Raw genomic sequence first — 21,720 nt, 5'->3', positions numbered from 1 at the left:
AAATTGGCTAGACTGAGTATTCTTCCCAGTATCATCTTTCTCGGTGGTGTCGGGGAGGGAGCCCGCCCATCTGCCTTCCTCTGGGCATACCTCTCTAGCCGAACTGTGAATTCACTTTTTGACTAATAATGACAGTTATTATGATGGTGTTAATTCAGGGAGTACCAACTCTTTCTTAATAGAATACTTCGTAATACTCTGTTAAGAAATACATATCACATACAGGATCACATCTACTTCTCACAACCGTTGTGCAAAAATAAGTATTCGATTCCAGAAGGATTTAAGCAGGTCACAGGGACCACTAGAGACCTGCGTTTTTGAGGCTAGGCAGCCAGAAAAAATGCCTCAAATCACTGAACCCAGCCGGTGGGGGCACTGTGGCAACCGCCACTGAACACTGGACACTGTAGCTTACATCCCAATGCTGACTCTGCCACGGATGCTGGAGGGTGTTGCTGACACCACTGCCATGGGCCTCCGGGACCTCTATCTTTCTGCCAGCAGCCAGAAAGAATGGCAGACATCTGCTATCGTGAGAAACTGAGGCTCAGAGTAGTGAAGTAAATCGCTTAAGATCTCATAGGGAATAAGTTAAGATTTGACACCAGGTCTGGTTGACTGCAAGATCCATGTTCTTTCCACTATGTTCTGCTGCTGTGAACTACTTTATTTCTCCAGGCTGTTGCTTCTCAGCCTATAGTGTGGAGAAAATTGTGATACCAGGTCATCACCAAGATCCTCCAGCTCTAATAGGTAATGATTCAATTATTTTGCATATTGCTATTTATGGTCCCTGGATTGAGCAAGTTCCCCTGAGAGGACCTAAGTACTTCCCATTTTCCTGAAAGGGACTGGTATTTATCATCTCCATACTAGCAGAAGTCAAGTGTAGGTGCAAGAGTGAGAGGAGAACCAGACTTAGGGAACATGCAAGGAAGAGGCCTGCATGTATATCCTGGTTATTTTTCTGTGGAGTGCTAGAGACACACATCCTTCATTGGCCCATCAGCATGTGAATATCTGGAGGAGCCCCAAATATCAAATATATGTCAAAAATAAATGCATTAACTCAGTACTCTCTCTCCTTACCCCTGCTAAAACATTCCTGTTCTTCCCATGTCTTCTGATCCTGTTTATGGAATTGCCATCTTCCTTCTTTTCGTCTGCTTTAATCAGATCTTTAATTTCACAACTTCTATCTGGAGTGCCTTCTCTATGAGTCTTCACTATTGGTTTTTTTTTTTTTTCCACTATTGTTTTGGTTGTTACCTGGTCCAGGCCATCATCTCCTTTCTGAGTATTGGCCTCCTAATAGAACTTCCACCTCCAGCCCCAACCTCTCTTGGTCCTACATCCTCTACATCATAAAACCCAGCTTTCCTTGTGGTACTGCCTCTCCCCATTAGCCCACGAATGTAATGGCAAAGATCCCATCGCTCACTGCAGTGCTACTGAAGCCTTGTACTGTATTCATGATGATGTCCATAGTGTCTGTCCACCCCTATGAATGTTTACTACTCTTCTCAAATTCTGTTGGCTTTTCTTACTATCAGCTTTAGCTTCTGTGCAAGAATATTTGGGAAATCATAATTTTGACGTTATGACTATTGTTTTTCCCACCACACATTAAAAATTACATAACAGGGGTGCCTGGGTGGCTCAGTGGGTTAAAGCCTCTGCCTTTGGCTCAGGTCGTGATCCCGAGGTCCTGGGATTGAGCCCCGCATTGGGCTCTCTGCTCTGCTGGGAGCCTGCTTCCTCCTCTCTCTCTCTCTCTCTGCCTGCCTCTCTGCCTACTTGTGATCTCTGTCAAGTAAATGAATAAAATCTTTTAAAAAATTACATAACAAAACAAAATTTTAAAGTGTGTATGTTACATGAATCATCTTACATACCACTAGTGGTATATTTCAAGAATGCTGGATACTGAATAAAGGTCAAATTCTGGGGTGCCTGGGTGGCTCAGTCTTTAAGCATCTGCTTTCAGCTTGGGTCCTGATCCCGGGGTCCTGGGATCAAGCCCCACATCAGGCTCTCTGCTCAGCAGGAAGCCTGCTTCTCCCTCTCTTACTCCTCCTGCTTGTGTTACCTCTTTCGGTGTCTCTCTCTTTGTCAGGTAAATAAATAAAATATTTAAAAAATACAAAATAAAGATAAAATTCTTTTTTTTTTAAATATTTTATTTATTTATTTGACAGAGAGAGAGAGATCACAAGTCGGCGGAGAGTCAGGCAGAGAGAGAAAGAGAGAAGCAGGCTCCCGCTGAGCAAAGAGCCCGATACGGGGCTCGATCCCAGGACACTGAGATCATGACCTGAGCCGAAGGCAGCGGCTCAATCCACTGAGCCACCCAGGCGCCCCTTTCTTTTTTTTCTTTTTTTTTTTTTTAAAGATTTTATTTATTTATTTGACAGAGAGAGAGAGAGAGAGATCACAAGTCGGCAGAGAGTCAGGCAGAGAGAGAAAGAGAGAAGCAGGCTCCCACTGAGCAAAGAGCCTGAAAATTCTTTTTTTTAAAAGATTTTATTTACTTATTTGACAAAAGACAGAATCACAAGAGGGAGAGAGAGAGAGGGAAGCAGGCTCCCTGCTGAGCAGAGAGCCTGATGCGGGGCTCTATCCCAGGACCCTGAGATCATGACTTGAGCCGAAGGCAGAGGCTTAACCCACTGACCCACCCAGGTGCCCCAAAGATCAAATTCTTTTTAGTTAACTCTACCCACAACGTGGGGCTTAAGCTCATGACCTCTCAGATCAGGAGCTGTACGCTGTACCCACTGAGCCAGGCAGGCATCCCAAATCAAATTCTTTTTTTCTTGGAGAGAGAGAAAGTGTGTGCTGGTGGGTGAGGGACGGGCAGAGGGAGAGAGAGAATCTTAAGCAGACTCCATGCCATGCCCAGCATGGAGTCACATGTGAGGCTCCATCCCACAACCCTGAGATCATGACCTGAGCTGAAATCAAGAGTCAGATGCTTAACCAACTGAGCCACCCAGGCGCTCTCCCAAATCAAATTTTTAAACATGGCATTCAAAGGCCTCCCTGATTTGATCCCAAATCTAATTTCCAGGGTTAATTTCTACATAGCCCATACACAAAGATCTGCAGGGTGCACTCTGTATTTCCAGACACAGTATTCCCTTAACTTTTTGTTTTTTTTTCTCTAGGGCTTTCTCAAGCTTTAAGGTCTGGCTTAATTGTCAAGTACCATGTGAAATCTCTGATCTTTCCAGACAGAATCAAGCCCCTTCCTTCTGTGTTCCTTTCCCTCTCTCCCTCCCTCCCTTCCTTTCTTCTCTTCCTCCTTCCTTTTCTTCCTTCTTTCCTTTCCTCCCTCTTCTCTTCCTTATTTTCTCTCTTTTTCTTGAGAATGGTTTCTTTCTCTATACTTTTCGCTACTCATTCTGAGATGTGAGACTTAATGTAATTTTGCCTCTAGTCTTTTACTTGATCATTTTCCCTCTATAACATTCAGAGGTACATCATTCAGAGTCTTGGGGAAAACAGACTGCACACTCAAATGCGGGAACTGAGAAAAAAAAACAAAAACCAAAAGAGCTGTTCACACTGTTCATAAAGTTGTGGGTAGGGTTAAAGAATATCTTCCAGAGTGGTGAAACGTTGAGTCTGGGATCATTGAGGAACAAAATAAGTGGTAACCCCTAAATCTGAAGGGACCAGGGAAGAAGGGTTACAGGAACCCAGAGAGAGAGCTGTAAGTAGCTGTAGTTGAAGTAATGGGTCTGTGGCCTCTGGTAATCACAGAAGTGAGTCCAAGAGACATAACAGAAGAGTTTCCAGTTCAACCCACAGAGTCAGGAGAAATAATACATTGTTTTTTTAAACCACCAAGTTTTTGTCATCATTGTTGTTTTTAAGTAATCTCTATGCCCAGCGTGGGGCTCAAACTCATGTTCTTGATACCCCAAGTTGCATGCTCTACAGACTGAGCCAGCCAGGTATCCCTGGAACCCATATATTTAATAAAGTTATTTATTTATTTTAGAGAGTGAGAGCACAAGAAGGGGGAGGGGTAGAAGGAGATAGCAAGGGAGAGAGAATCTCCACCACATTCCCCACTAAGCGAAGAGCCTGACACAGGAAGAAGAGCCTGATCACGACCTAAGTTGAAACCAAGAGTTGATCACTTAACCAATTGAGCCACCCAGCTACCCCAAAACCCATACTTTTGATACAAACAGAGTAAAAATGTTTTCACTTTTCATAGAGATACTTAAAACAATTTTCTGGGAGTATTTAATCTTTATTTTATTTCAGTTGTTTGAGACATAGCAAGGTATATGATGCTGTCACTAGAAATTTTATTCCAAGCCCATTTACCTGCCATTAGGATAGTTTACCTTCGGGATGCCTGACTCAGTCAGTCGAGCATCTGTCTCTGACTTAGGTCATGATCCCAGAGTTCTGGGATCGAGTCCCACGTCAGGCTTGGTGGGGAGCCTGCTTCTCCCTCTGCTTGCCTCTTTCCTCTACTTGTGTGCATATGCGCGCTTTCTCTCTCTCTCTCTGACCAAAAAAAAAAAAAAAAAAAAAAAAAAGTGGTTTACTTTCTTGAGTTGATCCTGTATTGGTGATCTGTGATATATACAAAGTAACCATTTATGCATTAATCTTTAAGGGGATTGATATTTAATAAACAAATATCTTGTTCCTGAGGTGTGCAGGTCTTATAGATTTGGCTCACTGAACATTTATTCTTAATCACCTCTCTTTTGCCTTCCTTTACTATAAAGGGTAGAAAAGAGAATGCTAAAATTTCCAGGCTCCCTTGAAGCTAGAGATAGCCATTCAATAGTTTGGTTTAAGGAGATGGAGGTGAAAATCTGCTGTGAGATCTTCTCCTTTTGTATAAAAAGAAGAAGACACAAGAGGAGAAAACCCTTTGTCTTAGGCCTTTTGTTTTCCTTCTGATTGAAAACAAGAGAATTTGAGAATGATTTAATAAAGAGATTATTTACAAAGGTATAGGGAAACCACAGGGGTACAGTAGTATTATTGGGGTGAGTATCAGAGAAGCTGTTACCAAAGCAGGCCTGAAGGGGAGGGAGCAACTAGAAACAGCACGAGAGAAGTGTATGCTTTGGGGGTGTGTGTGTAGAGGGAGTGACTTGAGAGGTTCTCGGACCTTCAGTGGGGTCACAGATACTCTCCCCACTCCATCTGACCTTCTGTGAGGGCTTCCCTTAGGCTGAATTCTGCTGAGATCCAGGGGGCCAGGTGTGTCTCCTGGAAACAAATCTGGGTGAAAAAGAATTGAGACTCTTTTTTTATAAGATTTTATTTATTTATTTGACAGAGAGAAATGGCCAGAGAGGGAACAGAGCAAGGGGGAGAGAGAAGCAGGCTTCCCACCAAGCAGGGAGCCCATTGGAAGGTCCGATCCCAGGACTCTGGGATCATGACCTGAGCCTCAGGCAGACGCTTAACAACTGAGCCACCCAGGTGCCCCAAAAATAGAGAGTTAATCTAGAAAGACAAACAGCATAAAAGGCATCTCACTTATCTTTATATCCATGCTGTATGACACATGGTGAGACTATCTGGTACAAAATAGGAGGTGAACAAATTTTTACTGAATTTCACTGAATCTAGTTCTTTGTTCTACCCTGCAGTGCCTTTAAGACCCAATCTGGGGGGCGCCTGGGTGGCTCAGTGGGTTAAGCCGCTGCCTTCGGCTCAGGTCATGATCTCAGGGTCCTGGGATCGAGTCCCGCATCAGGCTCTCTGCTCAGCAGGGAGCCTGCTTCCCTCTCTCTCTCTCTCTGCCTGCCTTTCCATCTACTTGTGATCTCTCTGTCAAATAAATAAATAAAATCTTAAAAAAAAGGACCCAATCTGGAATCTCCACCAACCTCCACTTAGGCCAAATAATTCAACATAAAATTGCTGGTCTGCAAGTAACTTCCTTTACCCAGTCAAGAAACTATTTAGGTTCCTTTCTGAGGCCAGAGTAAGTGGCTCTTTGAAACAATTCTTGTAGATCTGGACTTCCTAAAGTATCAGACAGTTCCACAGTTATACAAAGTGTGTCCTCCAGTATAATCTTTTTTTTATTACTTTTTAAAGACTTTATTTATTTGGCAGACAGAGATCACAAGTAGGCAGAGAGGCAGGCAGAGAGAGAGGAAGGGAAGCAGGTTCCCTGCTGAGCAGAGAGCCTAACTCGGGGCTCTATCCCAGGACCCTCGGATCATGACCTGAGCTGAAGGCAGAAGCTTTAACCCACTGAGCCACCCAGGCACTCCCCTCCAGTACAATCTAACTACTGCATACCCACTTCATCAGGCCCTTCCAGAAGAACTACCTTCTGTGTGCTATCTATATGGCCAAATCTCAGTTTCCACATCTGTAAGATAAGGGTGAAAATAGCTACCCATCATTCAAGCCTCAGGTACAAATGTCACCTCCTCAGGATTTCTAGGATATCATATAAAATAAGAGGAATACTACACCCCATTACTCCTTACCCCGTTAACACCTTGCTTTTCCTCCCACTGCAGTTATTATTTTTCTACTGCAGCTTATTTATTATTTATTTGTAGATTGTTGGTCTTGTCCCAAAAGAATACTTGGTCCTTATGAGCAAATGACCCTGTCTGTGTTGCTTGCTGTTCTGTTCCCAGCATCTAGAAAGGTGCATGGGATACGATGACTGTTTGATAAATATTTGTTAATGAATGGATATATAACACCAATTACCAACTTTAGGGCTGTTGTGAATATTAAGTGAGATAACAATAAAATGCACCTGGCACCAAGCAGAGCTCCATAAACCTAGCTGTTTTCTTTCTTCTTTTTCCCTCCCTCACCTCCTATATCCAATCCTTTAGCAAGTCAGATTGACCTCAGCCTCAAAATGCAACCAGAATTCTCCACTTAATTCATCTCTACCACGCTAGTCAAGCCTGCTTCGCCTTTCACCTGGACTACAAGTAAGTCTCCCAACTAATCTTCTTCCCCTCTTGCTCCTGTTTGCCTCATTTCTTCACAATTAGAAAGATTCATTTATTTATTTTTAACCAGGGAAATCTTTTTTCTTTTTTTTTTAAATATTTTATTTATTTGTTAGAGAGAGAGAGAGAGAGAGCGAGAGCGAGCTCACAAGCAGGCAGAATGGCAGGCAGAGGCAGAAGCAGGCTCCCCGCTAAGCAAGGAGCCTGATGCGGGACTGGATCCCAGGACTCTGGGATCGTGACCCGAGCGGAAGGCAGCAGCTTAACCGGCTGAACCACCCAAGCGTCCCTCAACCAGGGAAATATTTTTGAAACACAATCCAGATATCCAGATCATCATCTGCTTTCTGGGTACCCAAACTTCTTTACATGGCCGGGACCCTGCCATCCTCTTAGATTTCACCTGCTTTAGGTTGATGCACACACTCTCTATCCCTCCCATTCTCCTGGAATTTAACAAATTTATTTTCATTGTAGCACCCATAGCGCTAATGGTTTCTTCTGTCAGAATTTTGTTCTCGCTGGCTCCTTATTGTCTTTCGGACCTCAGTTTAGATTTTTTTTTTTTTTTTAATTTATTTAGTCAGAGAGAGAGAGCGAGAGCGAGCACAGGCAGACAGAGTGGCAGGCAGAGTCAGAGGGAGAAGCAGGCTCCCCATGGAGCAAGGAGCCCGATGTGGGACTCGATCCCAGGACGCCGGGATCATGACCTGAGCCGAAGGCAGCTGCTTAACCAACTGAGCCACCCAGGCGTCCCTCGGACCTCAGTTTAAATAGGGATTCCTTGAGAGGATTTATTACTAATCTAATGTGGCCATTTCTTATTATACTACCTTTTTTTTTTCTTTTAAAGATTTTATTTATTTGACAGAGATCACAAGCAGGCAGAGAGGCAGGCATAGAGAGGGAAGCAGGCTCCCTGCTGAGCAGAGAGCCCGATGTGGGGCTCCATCCCAGCACCCTGGGGCCATGACCTGAGCTGAAAGCAGAGGCTTTAACCCACTGAGCCACCCAGGTGCCCCTTATACTACCTTTTATAGCACGTAATACTATCTAATATTTCCTTAATTATATGTTTGTTTCTTCAGACTAGGCTTAAAGCATTGTGAGCAGAGAGCCGTCTGTCATGTTCTTCGCTCTATCGCCAAAGCTAGAACAATGCCTGAAACATATAGTATATGCATAATAAATATTTGTTGAATAAATGAATGCATTGATTATTAGGATGACTATAAAACTTTAGACGACCTGGCCACAAATCCTAACAACTTTCTCAAGAATAAGAATCGCATTTCCGAAGATCCTGGTAGACTATGGAAATTGACGATAAAAGATCTGGGGCCAAAATCTAGGGGAAGCAGAGGTAGTCTATTGGAATTTGGGGCCCTTTTTTCCCCCTATCCCAGCACCTCAGAGACCTTGCAGAAGGGAAGCCTAGAATCTTCTGAGAAGAAATTCCAACCGAGCCACAACGGGTATTTTTCCATTTTTCAATTCTTAGCGGCCACTTCTGCTAGGTTGAAAATGCGCAAACACCTCTAGGACCCCGGGTTCCTTTCTGTTTCTTTATGAATGAACCGGCTCTAGTCTGCGCAGGCGCAGCTCCTGGTTCTCCGGCTCCACGTGAGGCCCACCCTTCCCTCCCGCTGGCGGCCCCGCCCTTATCCTTTCTAATGAACCAATGGCAAGCGACCTGGGAGGCGGAGCCCGGAGCGGCGCGGCACTGTAGATCCCCCGGCGCCAGACTCCCTCGCGTTAGTCTTGCTGTGTTGTGATCACGTGGCCAGCTCCGGGCGCGGCGCTTGTTTTGGTTTCCCTCTAGCTCGTCCCTGGCAGCTTCAGGGTGAGCGACTTTACTGTGCCGGTTTCTGCGCCTGTCTTACACTCAGATCTCCTCTTCTTAGGGCTCTTTCAGCCCGCGGTTCGGCAAGCCCCTCGGGGCCGGTTACTGCCATGCCGCTAGTTCGCTACAGGAAGGTGGTCATCCTCGGGTACCGCTCTGTAGGTGAGTCTCCGCCTTGGGGAGAGCACGAACGCACCGCGGCTTTGTGGCCAGAGGAGGCGCGCTGTCGCGGGAACACGACCCGGAGAGGAATGGTGGCATCGTTAGAACGGGGTTGTAGGACGAGGATTGAAAGGATGGAGGAGGAAAGCCTGGGGTGGTGGTAGTGTGTGGAGGGCTGCAGGAAGTAGGAGCATGTAAGGGTTAACGTGGGCTTGGTTGCAGGAACACCAGAGTGGCCCCCAGTGTTACCTTGGAAGGGGTGGGGATGGGGTCAGGCTTTGATGGCGGGGGTGCGGTCTGTGTGGATGGCAAGTCTCAGGAGTCCGGGTGCGGGGCAGACCTGATCCTAGGGGAATCCCGGATCTTCCTAGGGGTGGGTGGGGAAAGGCAGCGGGAAAGGCTTCCTGCGGCGCTACTGAATGCATCCGGTGGCCAGGGTGCAGAGACCCAAGGCGAAAAGAGGGTGAGGGTAGGCTAAGGAAAAATATTGCATGGCACCCACAGGCTAGGGTGCTAATTTGGGGTCCTCTTTAGTCCTGGGCCACAGCCCGAAAGGACAGAGGATGTAAATGTGGACGGATGATTTGGATACAACTACCACTGCTTCCCACAGGGAAGACATCTTTGGCACATCAGTTTGTGGAGGGCGAGTTCCTGGAAGGCTATGATCCTACAGTGGAGAACAGTGAGTAGATTTCTCCCCTAGGGGTGGGGCAGGGAGGTCTTTGTTGCCCCATCCAATTCCGTAATTTGGGATTTTCCTGGTGCCAAGGGGCTGATTTAATTAGCCATGAAATCTAATCTCTTCTCTAGCAATCCTGTTCTCTTAGTTGAGCTAGACTGTGGATTTTGCAGGATACTGCATCCAGGATGGTGTAGACCAGACAATAAGAACCTTAACATTGTCTCTCCAGCTGTCTGGAGAGCTCCCTGGACCTTGTCCATCTCTATATCACCTCTAGGGTTAAGAACGGATCGGGGCACACATTGCTAGCACTACAAGGCACCTCACAGTCAAGTTTTCTTTTCTTTTCAGCTTACAGCAAGATAGTGACTCTTGGCAAAGATGAGTTTCACCTACACCTGGTGGACACAGCAGGGCAGGTACCAGTTTGGGGCAGGGTAATCTAAATGTGGCAGTTCAATCTTGGGAGATGAGGTCTGCTTGCCTCTGTGGCTCATCTGTAAAGTGGTATTAAAAGAAAAGTGTTTTAGCAGCTGGTAGTATTCAATCCACATTGGAGCTACTCTGTAAATACTTGTTGAATAGAAATGACTGGACCATCCAGGGAGGGTCCCCAGGATGCAACCCACCGACCTTTGCCATCTGAGTGTTGTGTATCTAGGTGTTGATGTTTCTGTTTCTTGTCAGGATGAGTACAGCATTCTGCCCTATTCATTCATCATTGGGGTCCATGGTTATGTGCTTGTGTATTCTGTCACCTCTCTGCATAGGTAAGTGACCAAGGTTATGAGAGGGGGGACTTGGGAGGATCTGAGGGCTGTCCCAGAGTAAGTTTATAGCTCCATTTCTTATGTTTAAAGCTTCCAAGTCATTGAGAGTCTGTACCAAAAGCTACATGAAGGCCATGGCAAAACTCGGTAAGCGGCCCTGGGAGATTGAAACCTAGTATGGACATGAGGGGATGGAAGAGAGTGGAGAGTCCAAGTGAGGGAGGAGCCAGGACAGATCCTGTCTGATCTTCTGGGGGAGTTGTCCAGCCATGATGTGAAGGAAATTGGGTTCCATGGGGAGTGGGAGGGGATCCAGTAGTAACTGTTATTTCTTCACAGGCTGCCGGTGGTGCTAGTGGGGAACAAGGCAGATCTCTCTCCAGACAGGTACAGAGATCTCTATAGCTCAAGGCAAAGGATAGTGAGATGGTCTAGCAATCAGTCAGGCTGTAGTCCTGGCTCTGTCATGGACTTGAACAAATCATTTCACCTCTTTTCATTTCTAACTCGAAATTTAAGATGAGATACCCCCTCTATTGCAAAAGCTATAATTTCATATTTCCAGTCTCAGCCCTAGGTTTCTGAGGTCTCCTTTATTTTTCTCCTTCCCCAACCCATCTCTCAGACCTTAGAAGACAGAGGGGTCAGAAGTCTAGATTCTAGGGATGCCTGGGTGGCTCAGTGGGTTAAGCCACTGCCTTTGGCTCAGGTCATGATCCAAGGGTCCTGGGATCGAGTCCTGCATCGGACTCCTTGCTCAGCGGGGAGCCTGTTTCTCTCTCTGCCTCTGCCTGCCTTTCTGCCTGCTTGTGTGTACTCGCTCGCTCTCTCTCTCTCTCTGGCAAATAAATTAAAAAAAAAAAAAAAGAAGTCTAGATTCTATAATGATTTTGCAGAGAACCTGGGGACATTGCTATCTTCCATCTTCATGTGCCAAATTTGCTTCTAGGGAGGTCCAGGCAGTTGAAGGGAAGAAGCTGGCAGAGTCCTGGGGTGCGACGTTTATGGAGTCATCTGCTCGAGAGAACCAGGTGTTTGGCCTGAAGATTATGGGCAAAATCAGGGTAGCGGTGTTTTTCTTATGGCACTGCTTGGTGGTGAGGATGGTGGGGGAGTGGGGTATACACCTCAGAGCTGAGTTGTATTAGCAATGAACTGATTTTTTTTTTTTTTTTTTTTTTTTTTTTTTTTTTGCCATGAATCTCTGTCCCTTACAGCTGACTCGAGGCATCTTTACCAAAGTCATCCAGGAGATTGCCCGGGTGGAGAATTCCTATGGGCAAGAGCGCCGCTGCCAGCTCATGTGAGCCCTCAGGCATTGGGTTGCTGCCTTGATTCTGCCCCTGGCACTTGCCAGGCTCCAATGGGTGTAGGCCCTTAGGACTTCACGGGTATGGTTGCCAGCTGTGTCCCCAGTCCTCTGAGGTCACACAGTGTGGTACCCTCATGTTTGCACACTTTTACAGGCTCCAGTGGCCTGGTTGTCAATGTTTACAATGGGCCAAGGATGTCTCATAGGCTCTGGCCTCTAGTCCTCTGTTTTTGCTAAATGAATTGTTACAACCTGCGGGGTTGCACTGTGAGTCCTAAGCATTGTTTATTTAGGACCCACTCTTCTGTGCAGGTTTTGGGTGTTGGCTGGGTGAAGGGAGCTTGGGATTCCTAAAGTGGAGCAGGCTCCCTAGGGTGACCATGTATATATGCAAATAAACTGAGAAATCTTTTTGTCGTTGGCTTCTCTGTATGTGGGGAGAGCTCAGGGCCAATATCTCCTTTTCCAAGGAGTGGGGACTGTGACTTCTGGTGGGGAGTCAGGGCTAACGCTTTCCTCCTACTTCATTCCTATTCCTTACTCCTCACTCATTCGGGAGGACCATTACCCTAAGACTTACTACTTAGCTTTTTTCACCTTTCTTTTCTGCTGAGTTCTGCTCTACAGGTACCAGTTGGCAGTCACTCCCATCCAAGATTGCAGACTCTCAAGATCCCCTTAACTACAGAAACACCACCCTCTAGTGGCCAGCTGCCACATGCTGACCTAGCTTCTCTCCTGGGGCCTTGACATTGGCTGGCCCTCAGAGAGAGGCTAAGGTTTAGGGAGGAAGGAAGCCCCTCATCCTAGTGATGTAATAGAAAAGGAGCATAGAGGCAGGGACTGAAGTGTTGGTGAAGATTTTGGCTTTCTAAGAGAGTTGAGTAAAGTAAGAAATAATGCTCCCGGTGTATATCCATCCTTCTGCTCCCCATATTCTCAGAGCCATTCATTCTATCAATGTTCTTTGGTCTTTTCATACCTTGGGTGACCTTTTCACACCCTTCACACCTTTGGAATCATGCTACCTTTTTAGTTGTCAAAAGATATTGCTTCTATTTTTTTTTTTTTAAGATTATTTATTAGAGAGAGAGAGTGTGTATACAAGCCAGCATGCATGTGCCTGAGCCTGGGGAAGGAGGGGCAGAGGGAGAGAGAGAGAGAGACTCTCAAGGAGATTCCAGGGGCTCGATTTCACGACCCTGAGATTATGACCTGAGCCAAAATCAAGAGCCGACTGCTCAACTGAGCCCCCCAGTCGCCCCTACTTCTGCTCTTTCTTATTGACCTGTCATCTCAGTGGGAGGATGGACATTTCAGCTAGCAAGAATTGGTCCTCTCTGCCTCTACCCTTTCTGCTTACCCCCCATCCCCACCAGATATAGGGCCTAACTGGCCCAATACCTCCTCCAAGGACTTATTAGGGTTATTGGAATGGCATCCTTCACAGGGAGAACACAGACTTCTCTTGCCACCTGAGGGAAGTCTGAGGTACTCTGTCAATGCACTTAGCTGTGGAGAATGGCCAAAATCTCAGCTGTGATCTTGCTAGTGACCAACTCTAGGCTAGTTGGGCTTACAGTTGGGGTGATTATCATGCTAGTTTTCTGAAGTTCTGCCAGCTGCTTTTGCATCTCTAATCTATAATCTAAAAAAATAAAGGCTGCCGGAAGAAGCATTCTCCAAAGAGCAATCTCAGTAGTTTAGGATTCTCTATAAGGTTGTCACCACACTCTTTCCTTACGTTAAAATTAAGTCCTTTTGCATGTCTGACCTGGAATATTCATTATAGGTTATCTATTGTCCTGCTGCCATTTCTATGAGGTTCTGGATAGATTTACAAATGTTTGACGTTTTCTAAAAGTGTGTCAAGCAATCTCAAAGCCCTGATGAAAGTAATGAATAGTAGTTAAAGGCTAGGTTAGAATGCTTTTCCACTTAGCTGTGTGACCCTGAGAGTCACTTAGAGTTACTAGCCTGGCTGAGCCTCAGTTTCTCATTTATGAAGTGTAGTTACACCTTCATAGGGTTGAGGTGAGAATTAGATTGAGGTGATATATGAAATGCTTACCACAGTCTCTCATACATAAATAATCCTTAAGAAACGATGGCTATAGTGCTACTGGAGGTCTTATTGGTGAAGGTCAGCCTCCCTGCCTCCAGGTATAGAGAGGGACCTTCCATTTCCCAGCTTTTTAGAAAAAGTGTTTGTTTAAATATTTTCATTTTTTAAAAGTTAAAAAAAAATAAATTTATTTGACAGAGCACAAGCAGGGTGAGAGGCAGGGGGAGAGAGAAGCAGACTCCCCAATGGGCAGGGAGCCCACTGCAGGGCTCCATCCCAGAACCCTGGGATCACGACTTGAGCCAAAGGCAGACACCCAATTAATTGACTGAGCCACCCAGTGCCCCTAAAGATTTTATGTTATTTTTAAAAAAGATTTTACTTATTTATTTGACAGAGAGGGACACAGTGAGAGAGGGAACACAAGAAGGGGGAGTGGGAGAGGGAGAAGCAAGCTTCCCGCTGAGCAGGGAGCTGGATGCTATGCAGAGCTTCATCCCAAGACCCCAGGACCATGACCTGAGCTGAAGGCAGACACTTAACACCTGAGCCACCCAGGCATCTCTAAAGATTTTATTTTTAAGTAATCTCTACACCCAATGTAGGACTTGAACTTATAACCCCGAGATAGGGTCACATGCTCTACCAACCGAGCCAGCCAGGTGCTCCCATTTCCCTACTTCTATCTCCGTTAATTTATTCAGTATAGCTGGGACATGTGCGGGGTCACTGTTGGGACTTTTTTGCTGAACTAGACCTGCATGGTCAGGGTGGGTTATATGATGCCACTGTGTGGCTAGCACAGGATATGCTTAGTTCTGATCCCTCCTATGAACCTGGCTGGTCTGTAGGGATTTAGGTTTTCTGCACTGTCCAATTTGGAAGCTACAATTTGCATAGTTTAATTTAGTATTAAAATTAAACAAAAAGTTCCTCAGTTGCACCACCTACATTTCAAAGTGCTCAACAGCTACATGTGGCTAAGCCAAATTAGACAGTGTAGCTATACTGCATTTCCATCATTGCAGAAAATACTGTTGGACAGCACTGTAAACCCTTTCCCACAAAACCAGCCCTGTACATGATTTGCCTCTTTCTCCACATCCTTAAATTTTTTTTTTTTCTGATATATAAATATATACAATCTTAGGAAAAACATGGCCATTGGTTTGAATCATGGAGGTCACCCGACGTGGTTCACTGGGAAATTTTACCTATTTAGCCTCAATCTCATCTTCATAGACTTAATTCCACGTAGTTCATAATGAGGGTGAGAAATAACTAAGAATATATAAAGTATCTAGCACATAGTTAATTTGTCTCCTTCTGGTCATCCGTGGTTACAGCTAATGCAGAAAAGGCATTCCAATCCCATCTCACCCCGACTTATGGGTGGGTGGGGGGGAATGCCTGCAAGTAGTGTTTTGGGATCTTGTCTAGAGTAACAGCACTCCGGCCAGGTAGCAGCAAGGCTCCAAGGTATATCCCCTCTGTTTACTAAAAAAGGGGACACAGGGCCTGAAGGTCCCGAGGGAAAGACTGGGGTTAGGAATGGGAGCACCCAGCAAAGGAAGGAAACTCCACATTTATGTTTTGATGGGGGAGGTGTGTGTGGTGATTCTGGGGGCACTGGCTCTTCTTTCCTCACGAGGGGTTCTGAAAGGTAGAAAGAACGAATAGGGACTTGTCCCGCTTTCCTTCGGGCCCCCGGACGTGGCAAGAACCCACCCATTGCAGCGCCAGGCGCCTTGCCTCACTTTCTCCATTTGTGGACTCCAGTTCCCAGGATGCAGAGCAGCGGCCAATCTCCTGGCTCTTCTTCCATCCCCCTCCCGCGAAAGATTGCCCCTGGCCAAGGCAAGGGGGCAGGTGCTTTCAGGGACCGAGAACTGCAAGGAAACGGAACTAGAAAGTGCCCGGAGTCCTAGTTTCACCAGCCGGGCAGTGAAGGAGACAGGTCCAGGGCCGGGGTGCAGAGGAGGGGGGCTTCTTTCCCACGTGTCTGCACGGTGGCCGGCCCGGCGCAGTCGGGGTTAACCCGAGGCGGAGGGATCCCGCAGCGTGTGCGTAGAACTGCAGAGTCACAACCTTTCCTCCGAGAGGGCCGTATCCCTCCGCCGCTCCGCTCCAACACAAAATAGGGCCGCGTCTTCTCCTTTCTCCGCTTCTCGAGTGGGGTTCCCCAGGCAAAAGGCCCCTCCGGATCTCGCGCCGGAGGCTTCCTGAATCTCCACGACCGCTGCCGAGATCTTGGGCCAGGAAATAGCCCCTTCGCAGGAACCACCCTACCGGCCGAACAGGAGGCGGAGGGGGGGAGGCGGAGCGGCGCCGCGCTGCACTACTTTCCTCTCCGGTTGCAAATGGCTGCCTCGTTCCCCACTTTCCGCTCAGTTTCCTGACCCCCCGGTGCCGGGAGCCGGGGTTGGGCCATGCACCTCTAGGCCCCCCGCGATCACAGCCAGCCGGGGGTCGAGGGGGTGCCGCCGATCAGAGCCGGCCAGGCCGGGGGCGGGGCAGCTCCCGAGGCCAGAGGGGAAGGGAGGCGAGCGCAGGGCCTGGAGCGGCCGGAGGGGAGCGGGCAGAGGGCTCGCACCGCCCGCCCCTTCCTCTTCCTCGCCCACCTACCCTCCTCCCTTCCCCGGGGGGGAGCAGAAGGTGGGGGGCTCGAAGCCTCAGAGGGCGAACGCTCGGGGTCGAGGAGCCCGGCGTTGGGTGTGTGTCAGGTTCAGCCCCGCGGCCCCGCCGGCTCCGCGTCGCCGTAGCTCGCGCGGCCCCGGGGCGCCGGCCCGGGCGGGGAGAGGGACTCGGCGCTTCAGCGAGGGTCTCACGTTCCATCCGGGCCCGGCGCGGGGCGGCGCGGCATTCCTTCCGGGCTGCTGGGGAGGCGCCTCGACGTTCCATCTGGAGAGCCTCGACGTTCCGCCCGAGCCCGGCGCGGGCGGCCGGGGCGCTGGCCCGGCCCTAGGACTGAGAGGCCGCCCGGCGACGCGGATGCGGAGCCTGCTCGCCCAAGATCAAAGCCACCGGTGCTCTCTTTGTGTCCGCTCGGGATTCGCCGCCCTGGGGCTGTCCATGGAAACCTAAACTGCTGGAACCCGAGGCAGAGAACCCCTCTTTGGCGTCTTGCTTTTTTGGGGGGAGGAGAGTGGCCACTCCGACCTGGATTTACCGTTCTTGGCCCCCGTAAGCCCCCCCGTGCGGGGGGCGGCTGTGATCGCTCTGGCGGTTGGAGGTCGGGGAGCGGCCCGGGCTCTGGCCATGTTCTCGGATGAAGATTTCTGGATCGCCCTGTGAAGAGGTGAGTGAAGTCTGCCCGGCCAGGGCCCAGAAAGGGTTGGACTGGGGGCATAGCCAGATGGACTATCTTGGCCTGAGCTGGCCTTTAGGTTGGAGAAAGGGGTGCCAGAGCTGAGGAGGGTTCCTTTGGCAAGGTCTGTCAAGGGAACCTGAGCCAGTCGCTGGGGCAGAACTGAGGCAGAACTGAGGCCTGGTGTCTGGGGTGTGCCTCTTTAAAGACTGGGGGTTCAGGGAACCACGGGAGTTTGGGAACCTGGCCAGATCGCCTTTCTGCCTGTTTATTTTTGTGTTGGGGGGAAGCTCTGCTAAACTAGGACCCAGGCCCTGATGCCAGCACCAATCCCAGTTGGCTGCTTCTCCCTCAGGGTTCCTTGTGGGCCTTGGGAACAGAACAACTTTAAGAGGGAGGATAGAGTGCCACTGCCAGGTCAGACTTACTGCCAGGTTGGACTTTAAGGTTGTTCTTGCCCATCGGGGCACCCAGAAGCAGGGTCTGGGAGACTCCAGGAACCCTAGATCTTTCACCAGGCCTTATTTGACTCTGCAGAGGGTAGAGTGTGTGGAAATAGACTAGTGTGAGGAAGGGGGTGGCTGGGGCAAGAAGGAGGCGGGGCTGGGGTCAGCTCTGGCCTTGCTGTTCAACTTTAAACTGCCCCTGCCTGGCAAAGTGACCCCAGCGAGGCCTAGTGCTGTCTTAGCCTGCTTTACCTCCCCTCCTCTGGGGATGGACATAATCTCTAGGGGATTATAGAGGAGGCCGTTGAGATTTGCTCCCTGCGAATGTGGGCTGCAAAAAATGGCTTTTGTCTCCCGCTTTCTCTGGGCCTGGTGTGGAGAGCTGTTGCCTGTAAGTCTCTGGCCAGTCCCACAGGCCCCTCCCAGATCTTTCCAACCCTTTTCAATCAGGGAATGTTAACTGGTCCTCTGATCCTGTCCCAAGGCTGCAGAATAGGGTGGCCTGTCTCTCTTTAGAGGAGAAATGACCAGATCAGAGTTGTTTCTGCTGAAGCCTGTGTTTCCAACCCTGGCAGGAGGTGTTGGGGAGAAGGGGTGTGTATGTGAGTGTATGAAGGGTGCAGCATGAGCCTCATGCCTCCGGGCCCTGGGCTGGGACAGCCCCTCTCACAGCTGTCATGCTGCCCAGCAGGGATTTGCCTGGTGTGTTTTGCTCCCTCACTCTACTGTCTCTAACATACATATGCTAGATCCCTTCCAGCCTGGTCTTGGAAAGGAGAAAATAGGGATTTTGCTCTTGAAAGACTTCTGGGTGATAACCCTGAGGGTGAGATGTACTGTAGAGGTGGTGGAATGAGACTAGCTGTCACCCATGCTCTCTGCCCCTGCCTCCTCAGGAGCGTCCCTTCTGTTGTCTGTTCCCAGAGAACTTCCTTAGGAGGAACCTCTCCTTGTTAGCTTGGCTAACCCCAGGATGACCCAGAGACAGTCCAGAGGGTCCATAGGGCCAGTGTTGCCATTTGGATTCTAAATGGAGGGCCGGCCCAAAATGGGGGTGGGGAGAGGTGTGGTTTGATTCTCAGGCTGGGAACCAGGAAGTCCTGAGTCCTACAGAAGAGCTGTTCACTCAAGGGCCTGTTTCAGCCTTTCACCTCTCCAAGTCTCCATTTCCCCTTTGGCTGGGAAAATGGAGTTAAAGCTATGGGTCTGGGATGGAGGCAGGGGGAAGAGTGGATTGAGATGAACCCATTTCTCCTTTTTTACTGTTTTGGGCCTCTTAGGCCCAGGACTAAGGGAAGTGGAAGCCAGCACAGTTTTACTCCCTAGATCTGTGCTTGTCTGGGATCTCTAGTTCCCCAGAGGAAGGCTAGGTAGGCATTAACCCAATTTAGATCCAAGGGGAAAAACCTTTGGAGGGTGTGTGTGTGTGTGTGTGTGTGTGGTTTCTAGCTGTGAAGGATGGGACAGGGGAACCTGTGGTCTTTATTTGTTTTGATCCATTCAGGGACCTGGGACTCAGCATTGGGGTGCAGGTGCTAGACTGCGGGGGTAGAGAAATGGAGCCCAGGCTTCTTGGAGGGACCCCTAGATTCTTTTTGGTACAGCTTGGAGGACATTATACTCTTTGCTTCTTGGTCTGTCTTCCATGGCCCCATGAATGAGGCTCTGGCTTTGGAGGATATTGGTACTCTATCTTCCAAGGTTGGACAAAGGTGGTTTCTGTACCTCCCCGAGCAGTACCTCCCCTTACCAGCTTGAGAGGGCTGCGCTCGGGGGAGGGCAGAGGAATTTGTCCCTCTGGCCTTGTGTGAGGCAGTCCTCCTCCCACCTCCTATATTATCACTGTTGCTTTTTATTTCTTACTGTTTGTGACTCCTTTGGCCTTAACTTTGAGAGCAGAGCTGGTGGAGGATCTTTGGGGCATGTAGTGGTAAGGTACAGTAAGATGCACCCATTTAGGCAACTTTGAAGTCTCTGGGTGTGGTCAGGCCTTGAAGGACTCAATAGGAAGAGGGGCCTGGCTGGTGCCCTGCCTTCCAACCCCTGCTTCCCAGCAGTGGCTTCTAAGGGCCTCTTGAAGTTCCAGAGCAACTTTTCTGTGGGCTGGCCAGATGACCAACCTACTTTCCTTTCAGGGGTGGCTGTGTGGCAGGTTTGGGAAAGAGATGACCTGGGAAAGGAGGTAACATTGTATCTTTCTCAATCTAGTAGATTCTGATAGTGGGGCGGGGTGGGGGGGGGAATAAAATTTCTTTTCCTGTGGTAAGTCACAGAAGGTGCATTGCCAGTCTCTGGAAATGGAGTGTGAGCTCAGAGAAAGAGGATTGATAATTGTGGTTCTTGGGAAATTGATTTACCAATCCTGGCCACCTGTGAGGGTTCCCCATCTCATCTGCCCCCGTCACTCAACCCCAGTGGCCAACCACTGGGGTGTTTGGTTTGGGAAGAGACACTTGTCCTTACTAAGATTTGTGTGATCCCTCTAGTTAAATAAGAGGAGTGGAAAAGATGGGAGAGATAAATTTCTCAAACTTTTATTTAGAGTTATTTTAGGGATTTCCCCCTTCCTGTGCATACCACTCCCCCCAGTCCTTTGGAACACTATGCTTTCTTTCTCTGCTTAAACCATTACTCTTCCTATTAAGAGCTACAGGCACCTATCCCTTTCTTCCTTCTTCTGTAAGATGTCTTTTTTCCTCACCTCTGTAACTCTTCACTTCTCTCTTTTTTGTACTGTGCTTAGTTCCCTCTGGAGTTTAGGAAAATATGCCCAAAAGGTGGGTCTCAACCTTCTTAGGTATAACTTTAGTGTGTTTCATTTGGATTGATATAGGCAGGCATATTGTAGAAGAGGGGACCGTTACCCCTCACCCCCATAGTGTGTGTGGAAACCCTGCTTGACGGAAGAGGAAGGAAGCTAGTCTGCTCTGCTGTGTCCTCCCTGGTTTAGAACTCCTCCAAGTGGTGGTGTGCTTCCTGAGACTACAACTCCCAGCATGCCTTAGCCTCAGGCCTGGCTACACATGCTCAGTAACTCTTAAGGCCCACTTCTGTTAACTACTAGGGACATCTGAGGAAGAAGGGCAGTTGGCGTTGCTAAGGGCAACGACCTGAGGCCTTCAGGCTGGGTGAGATCCTGAGCTCAGTCACAGCAGGGGTCTGAGCTGGATTTGGATAGGCAGTGGGGGGGGGGGATTGGGGAGTTTCTTCTGTTGTGATTGGGATCTCCTGGTTGAAACCAGTGGAAGTGGAAGTGGGAGAGATCATCCCTAGCTGGGCTTTAGTTTCAGTAATGTATTCTCCATCCTACAAGGCCTCAGACTCTATCTCTGGGAGAGGGATTTTGACTGGACTAAGACTTTCTGGGTTATGGCTACCCTTGGGTTGGCACTGACATACCTCTAGGATGGTAGCTGACTTGAGATCCAAGGATAAACTCCAGGGAATAGGGCCTACCAGGAGCCAAGAACTCAGACATGAGGCAAAGGGTGGTACTAGATATAGATTGGATGTGCTTCTAGTTGGATGCTCTTACCCTGGGAATTCTTATGCAGGAGGTAGGAAGGGGGAGAGGGGAGTGGATCCCCTGAGAATCCAGAGTGGGAGAATAGGGTATGAGTTTATTTGGGAAAGAAGGAAGGCAGTGGGATAAGGATTAGGGAGAAAGACCTTCCTTGTCCTTAGAACAGGAATTTGTAGGTATAGCTTTTCTCGGCTTTCTGTAAAGTCTAGTTAGCAATAGCTGTTTTCCTTCTAGGATTCTGGGGAAAGTGTTTAGTTGGGAAGACTTACTAGACATGTAGATCTTTTATTTTTGGCTCTGACAGGTCTCCCCGAGAGGGCCCTGCCCAGTCGGAGAGAGGGATGGACAGCCAGAAGCCGCCTGGTGAGGATAAAGATTCAGAACCGGCAGGTGAGTAGGGCAAATTCTGCATTTGCTGGTAGCCTTCTGCCCTCCCCAGGCAACCTTAGGTTTCAGGAGCTAAGTCTGTGTAATAGATGGGTAATTGCAGGACTTTGTTCTTTGGAACAAAAGGCAAATTGCCATCACTGTGATCCACCAAGGGTTTTGGTTACTCTCATGGGTCTGATGGGTGGACTAACATCACACAGAGGATGAGGCTGGATGTATGCTTATGTTTCTCTGTCTGTT

At 48.5% G+C, this 21,720-nt stretch overlaps 2 protein-coding genes across 13 annotated transcripts in view; both read left to right on the top strand.

The window, feature by feature from the left end:
• Positions 1 to 8,689: 8,689 nt before the first annotated feature.
• Positions 8,690 to 12,160, top strand: RHEBL1 (RHEB like 1). 4 transcript variants are annotated; one of them, XM_082741163.1, is made up of 8 exons: positions 8,690 to 8,982; positions 9,596 to 9,667; positions 10,019 to 10,086; positions 10,355 to 10,437; positions 10,528 to 10,584; positions 10,777 to 10,824; positions 11,387 to 11,501; positions 11,655 to 12,160. In XM_082741163.1, the coding sequence occupies exons 1-8, from the start codon at positions 8,931 to 8,933 to the stop codon at positions 11,742 to 11,744; spliced, it is 585 nt and encodes a 194-aa protein (XP_082597289.1). In that variant the 5' UTR covers positions 8,690 to 8,930; the 3' UTR covers positions 11,745 to 12,160. The 4 variants fall into 4 exon arrangements, with proteins under 4 accessions (XP_082597289.1, XP_082597288.1, XP_082597287.1 ...); XM_082741162.1 differs by having other exon boundaries at positions 8,730 to 8,982; positions 9,517 to 9,667; positions 11,387 to 11,468; XM_082741161.1 differs by having other exon boundaries at positions 8,736 to 8,982; positions 11,387 to 11,468.
• A 4,176-nt stretch (positions 12,161 to 16,336) lies between these two features.
• Positions 16,337 to 21,720, top strand: part of KMT2D (lysine methyltransferase 2D) — a 39,577-nt gene continuing 34,193 nt past the window's right edge. For all 9 annotated transcript variants that reach the window (XM_082741147.1, XM_082741145.1, XM_082741149.1 and 6 more), the window contains exons 1-2: positions 16,337 to 17,112; positions 21,395 to 21,480. In XM_082741147.1, the coding sequence (XP_082597273.1) occupies positions 21,432 to 21,480 (49 nt within the window). In that variant the 5' untranslated portion in view covers positions 16,337 to 17,112; positions 21,395 to 21,431. The remainder of the gene's footprint in view (positions 17,113 to 21,394; positions 21,481 to 21,720) is intronic.

The sequence above is a fragment of the Mustela nivalis genome (assembly GCF_964662115.1).
Source record: "Mustela nivalis genome assembly, chromosome: 7".
NCBI lineage: Eukaryota > Metazoa > Chordata > Mammalia > Carnivora > Mustelidae > Mustela > Mustela nivalis.
The sequence above is the reverse complement of the archived record's forward strand: the minus strand, read 5'-3'. Positions and strand labels throughout refer to the sequence as shown.